Source organism: Arctopsyche grandis, chromosome 2 (assembly GCF_051622035.1).
Source record: "Arctopsyche grandis isolate Sample6627 chromosome 2, ASM5162203v2, whole genome shotgun sequence".
Classification (NCBI taxonomy): Eukaryota; Metazoa; Arthropoda; class Insecta; order Trichoptera; family Hydropsychidae; genus Arctopsyche; species Arctopsyche grandis.
The window spans coordinates 20,171,840-20,188,876 of NC_135356.1; the positions used below are offsets into that span (position 1 = coordinate 20,171,840).

The 17,037-nt window shown below is 32.3% G+C and overlaps 1 protein-coding gene across 6 annotated transcripts; it reads right to left on the reverse strand.

The window, feature by feature from the left end:
- Positions 1 to 270: 270 nt before the first annotated feature.
- Positions 271 to 7,493, reverse strand: LOC143922674 (uncharacterized). Of its 6 annotated transcripts, none has more exons than XM_077446006.1 (6): positions 7,413 to 7,493; positions 6,322 to 6,844; positions 6,004 to 6,131; positions 3,931 to 4,101; positions 3,369 to 3,517; positions 271 to 619 (listed from the first exon to the last, which is right to left on the reverse strand). In XM_077446006.1, exon 2 carries the CDS (start codon positions 6,810 to 6,812, stop codon positions 6,357 to 6,359), a length of 456 nt encoding a protein of 151 aa, XP_077302132.1. In that variant the 5' UTR covers positions 6,813 to 6,844; positions 7,413 to 7,493; the 3' UTR covers positions 271 to 619; positions 3,369 to 3,517; positions 3,931 to 4,101; positions 6,004 to 6,131; positions 6,322 to 6,356. The 6 variants fall into 6 exon arrangements, with proteins under 6 accessions (XP_077302132.1, XP_077302134.1, XP_077302136.1 ...); XM_077446010.1 differs by having other exon boundaries at positions 412 to 619; positions 6,008 to 6,131; positions 7,262 to 7,437; XM_077446007.1 differs by having other exon boundaries at positions 413 to 619; positions 6,008 to 6,131; positions 7,413 to 7,485.
- Between the last annotated feature and the right edge of the window lie 9,544 nt (positions 7,494 to 17,037).

Consider the following 17,037-nt stretch of genomic DNA (forward strand, 5'->3'; position numbering starts at 1 on the left):
TAATTTAAATATTATAAAATATGACCTGAACCCATTCGGAGGGGGGGGGGGGAATGAGGCCCTGGTTATTAAATTCATAAGCTCCTGAAATCCATCCACAATTGTGTCCCTATAAATATATCGGATGAATTCTATAAAATTTTACTTTATTTCAGGATGAATTTGAATATCTCATAAACTTCACATTCAAAAATCATGAATAAATTAAATGAATTTTGCAAAAATTTCTTCAAATACTATTTTCTAAATATTTTTTTTTCAATTTTGTTTCTGAAGAGAATAATGCATTATATAAAAAAAAAATATATCTTACAAATTGTTATCGGAAAATTTACCTATAAAAACTATTTGCTAAAATTATTCTAAGAAATGGATTAGGTACTATAATTAGGTATACAAAAAGTTAATTTATAGAGTTACTAAAGTATTAAATTTTAATTTGTTTTCTCCTTCATACAAAAATATGTAACATTATCAATAAATTTAGATTTAATTCAAATATATAATTAAATGTTGATGATTGTAAAACATATATAAATCTAGATCTCACAGCTGTTATTCAAAATCATAAGGAACGGTGGCTTATGTTGGTAGACATGTATTTAACAGCAAACAAATTCTGTAAAAAGAAATCACAATATACATATTTAATAATATAACAAAATAAAGGTATATAAAATTTAACAACATCTCATTTTGTATTTTATATATAACTAGCTGAACCCGACATGCGTTGCAATGCCACAATAACGCATGCAATTTCCGTTCCCATTCCCGTTCCCGTTTCTCAATGTGTTTCGATTAGTAAATGTTTCAGTTTCAAATTAATACTTAATAATCAAATTAAATTACAGTAATGATAATTTGTCAGTAAACAGTAAATGATTATATTTCACTAGAAGTAAAATTGTTATTAAAAAAGTGTAATTTTCAACAATTGCATTGTTAATTTACATAGATTTGATTTTTAAATTATTATGAAATATTTCAATTATAATTGTTTTTAAAATAAATATTTTAATTTCAAATATCAATATCAAAACAAATATTAAAAACTAATCAAAGAGACTAAAGACAAATATTTTCAATTTAAACACGTAACTATTATACAGGTTGTCCGGTAGGTCGATACAAAGCCTTGAAGGGTTTTGAAGGGGCACATATAACCTCAGTCCAAAGTCTTACGGTTTTTTTTTTATTTCGTTTTTAAAGATTTTTAGTAAATACACCAAAATCTCACAGTTAATTGCTAATACTGCCCAAGTTAAAAAAGGTATGTTAGTCAGTTATAATTTTTTGGTTTGTCTAATGTTTATTCAATCAAATATAAACAAATACAACCATCTGTGTCAACAGAAAAAAATAATAGAGGCACCATAAGTTTTCAAAAATTTGTCAAATAGGAAAAATCCGATATTTTTGTATATAAAAAAAATAACGAAAATTATTTTAAGAGGTAAAACCTTTATAAAAACATGGCTGTTTATTGTCCTTTCTATTAAGATATTATTCATGCAGATGTCTTGCCAATTATTAGAATTAAGGTGTAAAACCTAATCGAGGAAGCGCGCCGAACAGAGGCCGTCATTCACAAGCGACTTTAATATCAAATAAAACAAAAAAATTGAGAAAATTATTTATTGTTTATGTTCAAATGCTGATTTCAAATGCATACTAGAGTCGTTCTTCTCACTTCCATGATGGTAATTTTGTGTTTTATCTCTTCTTCATGATTTTAAAAGATTGTTATATTTTTCTGATTATCTGTTATTTTGTAATTATTTTTTTTTTGTGTAAAAGATCTCAAGACGTTCCTTGGCTCTTCCCCAGATGTGAAATATCGTTATCACGGCACAGAGGTGCAGTATTTGGAAGATGGAGATCTTTGTATGTCGATTTTTGTTAAACGGTGACATAGTACGCGTGGTTCCTGAAAAGCATCTAATATATAGTATATAATAATAAGACAAGGTACCAATGCTGGATTCGGAAAATCCAATCATCTTCAAACATGATAGTTGTCCAGCATACTGAAGTTTAAAAATTTAAAGAAAACTAGAATAACTGTTTTTCGGATAGTTGCATCGGCAAAGGTGGACTATAACTTAGGCTTGCTCGGTCACCTGATTTGACTATTATACAATTTTTCGTCTGATTACGGGCTTAGGAACTCATTTACACAAAATAAGTAATTACAAAATAACAGATAATCAGAAAAATCTTTTAAAACCCTGAAGAAGAGATAAAACCCAAAATTACCAAAACGGAAATGAGACGAAGGACTCTAGTATGCATTAGAAATTGGCATTTGAACATAAAGAATAAATAATTTTATCAAAATTTTTGTTTTATTTGACATAGCGCGGTCGTTAAGCTTCTGCTTAGCGTTGAGAGGCGGCGGGTTCGATCCCTGGGTCCGAGCCTCGAATGAAAATGGATTTTTCAGAGTATGCTGTTGGTTAGACCTGGATTTGTGACTTCAGGTTGATCGTTTCCTATCAGTTTGCCAATTTTCTCTGATTTCATTGTTGAAACGGTTCCCGGGAAAAAATTAGCTAAAAATCCCTCCTATACGATATGTCACCTATAATTTGTTATTAATTAATGTACAATAAATAAGTTTGTGTACAAATTAATAGATGTCTCATTGATTTACGAGTTTTACAGTATCTCGTAATTCAGTGATTTATATATGTATAAAAAAAAATGCTGAATTGTAATTTGTAAATTTGTAATTGGCCAGGAAGGCGCATTGGGGTTTACCTGTAAGGCCTTCCTGGTATATATGTAAAATAAAATAAAATTAGACGATAACATTAAAGTCGCTTTTGAATGACGGCCTCTGTTCGGCGCGCTTCCTCGATTAGGTTTTACATCTTAATTCTGTTAATTGGCAAGACATCTGCATGAGTGATATCTTAATAGAAAGGACAATAAACAGCCATGTTTTTATTAAGGTTTTACTTCTTAAAATAATTTTTGTTATTTTTTTGTGTACAAAAAAAATATTGGCTTTTTCCTATTTGACAAATTTTTGAAAACTTATGGTGCCTCTATTATTTTTTTCTGTTGACACAGATGGTTGTATTTGTTTATATTTGATTGAATAAACATTAGACAAACCAATAATAACTGACTAACATACCTTTTTTAACTTGGGCAGTATTAGCAATTAACTGTGAGATTTTGGTGTATTTACTAAAAATCTTTAAAAATGAAATAAAAAAAAACCGTAAGAATTCAGACTGAGGTATGTGTGGCTCAAAATGTTGGAAATTATGTAAGCTATCAACCCTTCAAGGCTTTGTATCGACCTACCGGACACCCTGTATATGTAAAAATGTACACATGGGAAAGAAATGGCATACCTGCGTAAAATGGCACACTAGTATTATCTTGCAATCAACGCTCAACATAATGATGATAATATCTCGTAGCTAAATTCGTATCAGTAAACCTTTGTTCTTAGTTGAAGTGTGCAGTCTACCATTTTAGCAGACCAGGGGGGATTTCTTTTCTGAAATTCAATAAATAAAAGTTATAACTTAAATTTTTTCAACATAAAACATTATAATATTCAAAATTTAATTTAAAAAATGGCTAAAATGCCACTACCCTAAAAAAGCATATTTCTTATACATACATACATATGTGAGTGATGTATGAACAATTCAATATATAAAATGTAAATAAATTTTGAACTATTTTTTCCCCAGTAAGTACATATATAAATATAGAATACATATGAAACTTACTAAACCATTAAGTGAAATATTATACCTAAGTTTTATTATAAATATTTATGCGCCTTAATAAGAGTAATAAAAAGCTTTTAAAAATCTAAATACGGATATAATAAGTTGTATAATAATATAATAAGATATAATAAGTTGTATATATAATAAGGATATAATAAGTTGTATATAATACATTTAAGTATAAAATCCTCCCATTGGATATATAATAGTAAAGGGCTGCCATACGTCCCAGAACATGTATCAGTTTATAGCTCTATGTGCCTGTGTCCCACTCCATGAGTCAGTTGTCCCGGGATTCTATCTAGCCAAGCCATCAAATAAAAACAAGTAAATGTGCTCCTTTCTAAAAATCCAGAAATCAGAATTTTATTTTATATTTGTGCGCAGTCGAGTATTTTTAACTGAGAGCCAAATAAGAAATCGGTAACCAATGTAATTAAAATGAAAAGTGTTTCGAAATACACAAAGAAACAACTGAAAGACAGATTAAACAATAAATATCTAGGAAACCAAAAGAGACCACTTTTTAACAAACTGAGGAACAATCAGAAGCATTTGATAAATATACTAAAGATTTTTTTAACACTGATGTATGAAGAAATTATGTATTTAAAATCCATTATAGAAACTGAAATGTCAGAAGAATGGAAAGCTAAGGACATGATAAATAAATGGTTATACTTTGTCATAAAAACCATATGAATGGAAAATCGTCCATTTGCAATCCCGAGTAGCAATGCACATGCGGAATGACTATTTTTTTTCTAATAACTTCACAGTTAATGAAAGAACGAATTAAATTTTATAATTATGTAATTAGCTCAATCTTTTGCGAAGTGAAACATAGAGGAGACTTGTGAAAAGAGAAAAATAACTAATAAAAACTTCGGAAACGTATGAACAAGCAAAGACAAGTGTCATGGGTGGAAGAGAAGATTGAATCATTAAAAAATAATATTTTTTGAACGAAAATTTCACAGTATTAATTTACCTTATTTTATAATAATTAACTTTAGATTTATAATAAACCAGTTTTTGTTTTCCAGCTGTGTGACTTTTTTTAGAATGAAAATATAATAAAAAGAGTGCCTTTAGATTTATTTAATCTACATAAATACATACATTTAATATGTTTTAGTGTCAATAACTCACGAGTTAATAATAAGTGAATAAAACTGCAAATATTTTGATTGTATGTAGTTGAATTCATGAATTTTTCAATTCGACCTTTTTCAATTAACAAATATCCCAATGTCTACATTTATTTCAGCCCTAATATAGTACAACATTATGATAATCATATATGTACACTGTATATTTTATACTACATACACACAATACAATTCAATTCCAAATAACACCTAAAAATATAAGTGCATAAAATACTGACACAAAAATAAACTATATCTTGCCAGATAAAAATATACATGTGATGCTTGATTTTTTTTTAAACGTTATGTAGCCATTTTAGCCGTCATGTAGTCATGTAGACATTTTTTCAAACGTCATTACATAAAACGTTAACATTATAAAATAAAGCAAAATAAACAACAATTTCTAAACCAAAAGCTGTCGAATTAAATTAACAACTTTACAGATTACGCCACCAATTATAATGTATTGAAAATACATATGTATGTATTTAGTATTAGAGAAATATACTTTAAAATCACTTTAGATTACCATTCAACTATAAACTATAATTTAAAGGAATCCTTTTATTGAACTTAAGATTTAACAGACTATACAAAGTAAAAGGATATACATATTTCGAAATAAATACATATTTTCCTCAAATAAAGCTGTTTATCATTTATTTTAAATTGAAATTGAATGCTTTGCCTTTTAAATTTCTTGCCCTAAAACATTCAAAATATAATATGACGGACAAAATTATTCTATTAATTCCAGGTGCTGAAATATCACATAAATATACTATAAACACCATACTCCAGTAAATTCCTATAACTTGAGTAAATACACATAAACATACATATATAGAAAAAATTGTAAATAGGTTTTTGAGCTCTTTTTCCTATTACGCTGTACATATTAACATTAGAATAATATAATACTATGATTACTTACAAAATTAAATTAAAATTGTAAAATAGAAAATGATCAGTAGATCAGTAGCTATTAAAATATATATAAGATGTATTGTGAACATAATTTAGTAATAATAAAAAGCATTTAAAAATCAAAATCAAATATATAGAAAAGTTTTTCAAATTCATTTTCATACCCACAATTTTTTTGATAATCTTCGGAATGATGATTTGTGTTCAATTCGAAATTCTTAGTATCAATTATGATTATATCCATCTCGTGTTTCCAAAGCCAAATTTAAATAGCCTCAATGAATCGAAATTCCTGCAAAATAAAATACAAATATTTTTATAAGATAATATTATATGTATTATGATATTTGTTTATAATTCTTTAAATACACAATGTGTACATCTTCATATGTACGTACATCTCACATATGTATATTCAACAAAAGTTTGTATGTATGTAATACTAAAACACAACAAAATAAAAATAAGTATTTATAGCCTACCAGTTAAAATCCTTCATATCAAATAATGAAATGAATTAAATTGCACTATCTAATATTGCTCTGCAGGCCAAGTATGTAATAATATCTTCATCTGTAATATTTTCTTTGTCTGTAATAGCCAGTGCCAAGCTGATATCCGAATCATGATGTTTTAAAAATACTTCTTGTAGAGGTTGTTCCTTTGTTGCATTAATATTCTTCGGCAAATCATTGTTGTCGGCAGTACTGTCGTTGCAAACACTTTGTTTCCGGTTAGCATCACTCGATTTTCGTTTCCGTCTGAATATGTTGGGTGCACAATTATGTGTGGCATCCACAGAATTTGCATCGCCAACTTTGTCGTTTCCTAGATTTTCGCATAAGAAACTCAGTTGGCGGATTTCTTCCGGAGGAATAAACGAAGTTGAATTCAACCAGTCTTGAACTTCAACGGACAAAGATGATGATCGTCTTGTTTTCCTGTCACTGGTTTGCGAAAGCATCGCTCCCATTATGAAGATTATGTAAGGAGAATTGTATTAATCTGAAACAGTTGACAATTGGTCGTCTTCGTTAATGCAAAAATATAAATTGTTGATGGACGGAAAAGATGGAACTTTATTTTTCATATGTAAAATTGCTATCAATGCCGGTATAACGAGATCGTTGTCAGTAATGGTGAAATTTCTTATTCTGATACGTAAAGATTTTTTAAGATTTATTGAATCGTTTAAAACGGTTTCTAATGAAGATTTTTTCTCGTGAATAATGCAATATATCATTTGAAAAAGAAAAAAATCTAACCAAAAGGTGTACAAAAATTTATCGTTCGATTTTATGTTAAAATATATATGAAGAACTCCTGCGAAAATTTTAAAATAAATGAAAATTAATTTTGTTTATTTATTATTCAAATTGAAATAATTAATTAATTACACACGAATAATAAATAGATACATACGTGCATTCAACGAGATGAATCCAGTAAAAAAATATTTTAAGCAATATCTAGTAAATGCACAAGCACATCTTGACTTATATATTTTCAAATACATGAAAATATCATATATGTATCTACATATAATTTATTTATTGAAAATAAAGAACCTTACATATATAAAAAACCGTTTATGCAACATAACGTCAAATACTATATACAGCGTTTAGCAAAAGTGGGCGATTCACGAACACGTATTTTGACAGCTGCAGTGTTGCTATCATAAATATTATCGAGCTTACGTTCGTGAACTTTTGAATAATTTCGTACGGAAATGTGAAGAAATAACCGATAAATCATTATTGTTATTAAAAATCCTCCTCTCCCATAAATTTTTTTTTATAGAAATTTTTGATTATTTATATAAAATTTTGTATTTTGCAGACAATTTACTCAAATCAAACGGTATGTATTTTTATTTATTTAACTAGCTGAACTCGGCATGCGTTATTGCACAATAACGCATGCAATTCCCGTTCCTGTTCCCTATCCCGTTCCCATTGTTGGAAAAACGCAGGCAGCGAACAATTGGTAGCGATGCGAAAACATTTGAAATTATAGTGTTGCAATGACACCCATTCCCGTTTCCGTTCCTGTTTTTTCCGTTTTTTTCACAGTAAACTTCCCGGACATGCATACAACAAATCCTGAAAGTTCCATCGTAATCGGTTCAGTGGTTTGGGAGCCTATTCGAGACATACACACAGACATTCATTTTTATATAAAAAAAAAAAAATATATATATATATATATATATATATATATATATATATATATATATATATATATATATATATATATATATATATATATATATATATATATATATAAATTTTTATTTCTGCAATTTATCATGTACTATACAAACTCTAATAGGAAACGATCGACCTGGAGTCACAAACTAAGGTGTCTGGCCAACAGCAACCAGTGAGACTCAAACCAATAACCACACTGTTCATAAAAATATATACTAACCACTAGTCCATGCTGCTAGTTATTAGTGAACACATTTTTATTCTATGGACATATTATTTTTACTAAAACAGTTGACATCAGTAGCGTCACAAGGCATGAATTTCGTAGAAATATCTTCAACACAATGCAAAAAAAAGGGCATTCAAACTCAAGCGTGGCAAGGAGTGCCATTATTATCATTAGGGGTAGGAACGGAAGTGTGCTTTTTCTAGGAAATAGAGCGTTTTAGGTCTGTTTTCCAGAAAACAGGGCAAACTACAAAGCTAGAGAGCATAAAAAAAAGGTTCATCATAAAAATGAACAAAGCACGGCGAACAATGAACAAAGAACGGCGCAAAGTTGGTCCGCTCTTTAATTATCAATACTATGTGGAAGCTAAAAGTTAACTAAAGAAGCGCGGTCACCCAGTGGAGTATGCAATTAAACATGTGCTTTGAAAATCAGAAAATCATAAAATCGTAATGGAGAGAAGATCTAGGGTTAAAACAAAATTTGGCAAGGGCGCAAACAGATAATTTCTTTACAAGAAGAAAACAAGAGGGCGAGATTTGAATGCATCGACTGTCTTCATTCTGAACTCCAAATCAGATCAAGAACCATTAAAGATGTAGCAGCCATGTTTCAAGCTATCCAAGCCAAGAGTCTCATATCTGCCACCGAAGATTTTAAAAAAATTTGAATTTAAATTTTGGAGGGGGTTGACACCAACTCTAGCGACATCACTGGTTGATATAACAAATATTTATTATAATTAAATTTGATACTCGCCCTCTTCAAAATCTATTATTATATAATATCTTAATATTTAATCATATCCAATTAATTAATATATTTTAATTATTGGATATGACTAAATATTAAATAAAAACTACTATTAACTTTCATGAACAAAAAATATACTCAAATAATAAAAAAAGCATTAAAAAATAGACCTCATCTACATGCGTAATTACACTACTTATGTGACTAAAAATTATTGCCATCTTCAGGAAAAACGATACATTACATTCGGCGAAACATTTACCCAGTAACAGCATCATTTAATAGCATTTTGTAATTAATTTTCTTCTCAACGCCCTATCCGCATTCGGGCGTTCGCGACCACCTCGTCGATTGTTTGAAGATATCCACATCGGTCTTCAGCGGCTGGGAACAAATCTTCGGCGCTCATATCGGAATTTTTTAATTACAAAATGCTATTATGTGATGAGCCAGTCGATAGGATTAAGTGCTGCCAAAGAAATTACTTTTGCCTTCCAAACTGGCTCATAATCTAATATATAATTTCGAAAGAGACTTTGTATGTACATATGTAAGTATCTTTGATTGGAAACTTCGAAATTTCTATGACAACGAGTCGATTTTTTTTTTCAATTCAAATAAATTTAATAACAAAACATATAAATATTTTACTACTGGATTCGCCATGTTTAAGCTGTTTATATTACAAATACTGAGCGAAGCCAGGTAAAACAACTAGCATAATATAAATTTCAAAATATTAAATTGAATTTTGATTTTCATTCTATACATTGATGTTCGTATTCCAAACCTTCTAGAAGGATATTGATTATGCCATCGCATATGCGCAGTGATAAACAAATAACAGACAACGCAAATGACGTATTATTTTATTCGATTGCTTATATAATATAACTATTGTTGTACCCGTTGAAATTTCAACTGGTGGTTTCCAAAACAAATTGATACATGATTTAAAATTATGTTACAATACGTATAGTAATAATTAATCAGAATCGGAACTAAAACAGAAATCGGGAACCGGAACTGAAACAGGGATCGGTATCCGGAACTGAAAATGGAGTCCGTATCCGAAACAAAAAGGAATTCAGAAACGGAAATGAAAAGGGAATCGGAATCCGGAACTGAAACAGCAATCGGGATCCGAAACTGAAACAGTGATCGAGGCTGCCGCAATCGTAATTGTTCTTTTGTTTTTTTTATTTTCTTCGCACCTAAATTGAGCAAATCGTTATTAGAATACGCGTTTAAATATGTAGATCTCCAGGAATGAAAGAGTGATCTTTTCACTTCAAGGATATCAAAAATTAATTTTTAATAAGTGCAAAAAAGCCACTTGAATTATTATAATAGTACATGGTACTTTGATTGAAATAATGACATTTGTATGTATTCAAAGAATTTTAAGTTGGAACCCCGTTATTACGAAATTTGAACGACACCGCTGCGTTTGACAACGTACACTTTTGCGAATTTAGTGTGCTTAACTCCTTTACTTTATGCGCAGAGAACGTCTTTATTACAAGCTCTTTATAATTTTTATGTTCACGAAGGGGTATTCAAAAAAAAAAAAAAAAATACCAAGTCGATCGTTTCCAATTAGAGTTTCCCAATTTATCTGATGTCATTGTTGAAACGGTTCCTCCATCAAATTAGCAAAAACCATCCTACCCACTATGTCACAAATATCTTTATTTATCTGTAAATAACATTTATGTACAGGTCTAAATCAATAGATGTATCTATGGATTAATGGTAAACGGACTACTAGTCATATGTGAACTAGTTCACAGGACAACCGGTCGCTCTAGATCGGTCACACGTGATCACCCGTCACACTAAAACTCGTCACGAGAAAACTGGTCACACCCTAAAATCGGTCACGAGACAACTGGTTGACCGATTTTAGGGTGTGACCAGTTTTCTCGTGACCAGTTTTAGTGTGACGGGTGAACACGTGTGACCGATCTAGAGCGACCGGTTGTCCTGTGACCGGTTCACATTTGACTAGTAATCACCGAACCGGATTAATTCATTGATATAATTAGTTGTTAATTTCGCGTTCTTCGATTTATTTAATAGCAATGCTGCAATGTTTGTAATTAATTGTCTAGGAAGGCGCATTGGAGTTTACCTGTTAGGTCTTCGTGGTATATATATATATCTATGTAAAAACCAAATAAAAAATATCGAATTAGTACTCGAAATTTTTCGCAGCAAGGTTTTCCTTTAGGTTCGAACAAAATCATTTCCTATTTTACAACACCCGCCTACCCCACTTTGAAGGGAGGTGTATAGGTCATGCGCACATATGTACATGGTTGAGTGCAACACTTCGGTCCCGGAAATTTTCATCGATCGTTACAGCGCATGCAAAATGACAGACATTCCCAACCGTAATAGCTCATTGGACGGCCCCACGCACAGACACACGCGCACACACACACACCGGTGTATCGATCAGTTTCATTGTAACATAGTTGCCATGGCTGCAATGTGTCGATATGTTTATTTCGGGACGAGAGGTGCAAGTCCCGGCCGGTTGCATAACGATCGGGACGAGCCAATTGCGCAAGCGCCCCTCCCGCTTGCCAAGTGACCGCGGCCCCGTTACCTAGGTCTCTCCCGGGATAAATTTAGCCCGTCGACTCTGGCTCCAGATGACCCAATTGTCGTCGGGGTCACTTGGCCCATGGCCTCAAAGTCGCGCATCAGCTGATCGCCCTCGACGAGGTCTGGAGACACCCGACAGATCGTCCATTTGCACTGATTCACCGATTTGACCCCCCTCCCCTCGACTGGGGTCCATTGAACGCCGACAGCCGCTGCAAAAATCGATGCGTCGTTGACGAAAATTAATTATTACGGGGACGAGTAGTAGATGGTGTAAAAATATTAAAGTCGCAGATTTTATCAGATGATTAGATTATTTAAATAGCAGTAAGTATACACGAGATTAATATACAAGTTTGTATTACAAGTTACTAATGATCGGATAAATGCACTCAAGAGAGCCGCACCCTCGAGACATCCAAACTTTCAAATAGAATTCCGCAAAAAAGCGTGAAGAGGTATTTGTATATTATCCGAGGTGCTGACCCTTTTTTGTGGAATTCTATTGCGCACGTTCTTATTGAGCGCCATTGAAAATTAGAATGTCTCGAAACTGCGCCACTATTGGTGCTATTCATTGCATTCTTCCGGGAACCACGAGAAACATATCGAGAGACAAATATATCGTAAACTGAACTGCCAAAAATGACAAATCTATCTTAGTTTGAAACGCAGCGAGAAGCATAACTATCGTAATTTTAGACGCTTCGAAAAACAAATATATCGTGGTTTGAGACATACATATGTACATATATCATACCTATATGACATGACAGGAATTACCCCAAAGCGACACATGGTTAGATTAATTTTGTACATGAGTACTAACAATTTTTCAAACATAACAGTACATAGAATACAAGTAGAGACATTTATTTTTTTTAAATTTTGGACCATTGTGGCGGGCGGTGGTTTTCATGAAAATGCACTGAATAGTGGCGCAGTTTTGAGAAAACTTAATTTTCAAATACGCTCAAGAAGAGCTTACGCAATAGAATTCCATAAAAAAGGGTTATCACCCTCAGATAGCATGCAAATACCCCTTGACGCTTTTTTGTGGAATTATATTGCGTTAGTTCTTCTTGAGCATCTTTGAAAGTTTGGATGTCTCGAGAGTGCGACTCTCTTATCCGATCACCTGTGGCATTACAGGAAGAACTTAAAGGTGAAAACATACTGAAAGGAACGGCACGGCCGTCTTCGTGGCTTCAGTCAAGTCCGAAATAATAAGATATATTATCTTATTAATTATTTCGACAAGTTTCTCCTGCATTTCTTCAAATATGGGAATCACCACTATCGATCAATATCAAACCTATGTCAATACAAGGATAAAATATCGCCGAAAACAATTCAGGGGCTGATTTTTAGACTGGGGGCCGCAGGAAATATTATGTATACGAATCTATTAGCGCGGACAATGGTGGAAGGAACTAACCGGATAACCGGAAAATGATCCATACTCCCACTACCTTGATTGGGCTTTTGTAACCTTTCAAGTCGATAGGACAAATAATTGTCGTATTTTTTTTCAACAAGAAAATTCAACAAGAAGTGTGCTTTTTATAAATTGGAGCGGAGTATCAAGGCTGAGTGTATTGATTTATGTATATGTAATCTCCCAGACAGCTCGTGCGAAGTTCATGGAACTCCAATTTTCCCGGAATATCAGTTACGAACCATTTGTCCTCATTAAATAATTTTCATATTCGAGCTATAATGTAACCGACGATGTTTCTTCAGTACGAATACTATGAGCGAATCGTTACGGTTTGACCCGCTCTATTTCTGCGCTCGAGGCCGTCGACGATGCCGTTTTTTTATTTATTTTTTCTTTCATTTTAAAAATAAAATAAAAACCATAACCAACGCCAGAAATCCGTCACATGTCAAGCAGGTGGTTAAAATTCGTAAGACGGTCGACATTGAACCCTCGTGGTTGGATATTTAAAAGTTGAAAGCTTCTGGCTTGGCACGCCATTACGGTCTACACCTCTGTGTAATTTCACGTGCCGCCAATGCACATCGAACACTACTACTGAAGTTTGAAAAATGTCACCACACATTCAACATGCTTAATGCCAACTTATCCTAGCACATCCACCCGGCCGATTCATGGCACGTGTCATCGATCATTGCATTCCGAAAAGAGAATGGCAAATTTGTAACTGTTGCCGAAGAAACGGCTATCTTTAAATAATTATTTACTTGCTTAATTTTAATTAACATACCTATAAACTTATTTATGTACAATATAAACAGAGCGGGCTGGGAGTTCTGCGGGGCCCACTACCTCTCAAAAAAAAAATTAAAAAAAAGAAACATTTTTTTATGTAATAGTTATTTAGTTGTAGTTATCAAAGAGGGACATTTTGTATTTTCAAAATTCTTAAATAGTCCATAATTACTATTACCCATGGCTTAGAGAGGCCTCATAAGTAGAATAAAGAAATAAAGCCTCACAAGAGCTTTATTTTTTCGTCTGAATTTCATTATTTTTCAAAGTTTTTACACACTGGGGCCCACGAACAATTAGAAAAAAGAAAAATTGGCCTATCTGTCAAAAAGGTTGTGCATCACTGTACTAGGGTTTCCAACAGATCTCTTTTCAAGAGAAAATTTCCTCTTTCTTTACTAAATATACTCAAAATCTTCTCTTTTTTGATTTAGCCGAATTTAAAATATATATTTTGTAATGATTACATGAGCATTTAAGATTTTTTTCAAAATAAAATAAGCATTTATAATACTGTTTAATTTGTAGCGTTCAAATTTTCTAGTTCTAGGAGTAACGAAATTAACGAACGCATTATTTAAATACTTTGTGTATTTAAGTATTGGCAAAAGTGAGTATTCTCGACAGGGCGGACCCTCTAGGTTCGGAAGCGAGGCTCGGTCGACCCGCTCCTTCCTCTCATAGGTTGCTCTTTGCGACTACTCTAGTATTGCCGTGCCCTGAATTAACTCGACTTTTACCTGATGAAATACTCCGACATATACTGCCTGGTTTTTCGTACATAACATACATATGTATGTAATTTGAGAGTTATGATACTCTCATGCTATTAAGTCACGTGCCGAAAATGATTATTAAAATTCATCAAAATTACCTACATACAAATGGTTTCATATAAGCTAAATTTATAATTACATTTAAAAAAAATAGGGGGACGGGTGATTTCAAGGTTTGCACCAAACCCACACATATAAATAAAATAGGAGTTTTAAAATTGAATTTCATATTTTTTCAAAATGAAATTTCATATTTTTAGCAGTTTACTCGTTAGCCAAAATCGATTTTATATATTAAAAAAATATTGTTGCAATTTTCAATTAATTTTACATTTAAAATTACAAGTACGCTAATTTGGTCACCGGGACGTTACTTGGACATTGCCAAGTCAAGTGAGCAATTTAGCGAGCACGGTCTGGGTGCACTTGTATCGTGTCAACCTGGTATAAGGCCAAAGCAATTTGTAGCAGTAGTACTTTTTAAGCAAATAAATATCAGAAGTTATCGAAAATATTGGTTTGATGATATAAAAATTCGGGAAAGGAGGGGAGATAGACGTAAGGGATTAATTGTTTTGGCTGCGACCAAAAAATAAACAACCTCACAGCTCATCATCGACTGACGAAGATTTCTTAATAATTGATATTAAAATGTCTAATCAAGGAATCTGTTGATATTTAATACTTAATTGTTTAGATAAGTTTTGACAGTTGTTTCAAATACACAATGTACATATTTATGTACATATGTACGCATGCCTTAATTCATCAATACATACATATTACATAAGGAGGATTTTACATAAAGAGCCTATTTCAAAGGAAATGCTTTCGTCGAGGGAAATTCGTAGGTATTGATTTGTATTACGTAAAGAAACTGGTCGACATATTCACAGTCCAGACATTGACATCTACTACAACTAATATTATTACGTATAATGCTATGATTTTATTTTTTGGTTTTGTTCTCTGTAGAAACTGTTCGTTGCGTGACACCCACCCACGAGTTTATTTTCGTAGTAGATTATAGACATCATGCACGAATAGTAACAATGTTTGAATGAATGCACAACGATTGTCTTATAAATAAAACGTGGTAAGATTGTATAGACCATGACCCGCTTAGATTCGTGCCAAAATAAATAAATAAAATTATCAACCTGAATGAGAAAAATAAGCGGGAAAAAGTGAACATCTATATATTCGACCTTAAAATTATTGGCTCGTATATTGTTCGATTTTTTATTATTAAAATGTTGACAAGCCCTGAGAATACAAAGTATGGAAGTTCTCATACTATGAATTCCGCATATCGTTGGAGTAGGGTTATCAGAACTATTGGCTTTCGAGCTAAGATTTGCATATTTATTTCACTCTACGTGTAGAATCAGCAGATGAAACTTTATGTTCACGTGAAAATTCGACCTCGGGGTTTTGAATGATCTTTTATCAACATAGAAGTAGAATGTATAGAATCGCTCTCAGCCTCCAAAAATGTTGCTACAAAAACTCTGCGCGGCAGAGTTTCTTCATTGTTTGCTAAACTTCGTCTCTCTCTCTCTCTTGTCTCTCTTCTGACTTTCCGTCTCTGTCTTCAATGGCTCGCTTTTAGACGATACTTTTGTTAACAATGACCATTCTATGCATTCTACTTCTATGTTTATCAAACTTAAACCTAATATCAGTTGCGGAAATGTTTTTCGATACTTTATAATTTTTTGTACATTAAGTCGACCGAAAGTAGTCTTCTTTTTTGTGTGTTTTGGTTTCAAACATATAAATAACATACATACATATGTGTGATAGGTATTTGCAGTGGCGGCTCGTCCATACGCACTGCGGTATTGCAGCACCCCCAAGGAAATTGAGAAAAAGATAATATTATTATATACATAAATGTATGTATATTATATGAAAATATCAATATTATTTAAGCGTGTATTAAGCTCGCCCGCACACCGATACATCCAATAATGATCATACATCGCGGTACTTATATCAGAAAGTGAGGCATCGTTTATGATTTTGTGCAGTACGGTTTTCGTTGGAATATGCCGAGTGGGCGAAGGAGGGGCGCGGGGAGGGAGCTCGCGTTAGAAGCTTGCTCTCGTACTGCCACTCCCGGCTGTACGAGACGTATTTTGCGTCGTATGCGCGCGCCCGACACCTCTCAATTTTCGTCATTCCTTCTGCTTTCGTCTTTCCTTCTACACCTCTTACACTTTCTACATTTCTACTCTTCCTTCTAAACCTCACTGTAACAGTTTTATTTCTTCTAATTTATTTCTTCTAACTATTTTTTTTAAAAGCGATATTTTCACCTATTTTTGAAACAGAATCATGGCTCTAACTGTTAATTAAGTGTATCAAGATAATCA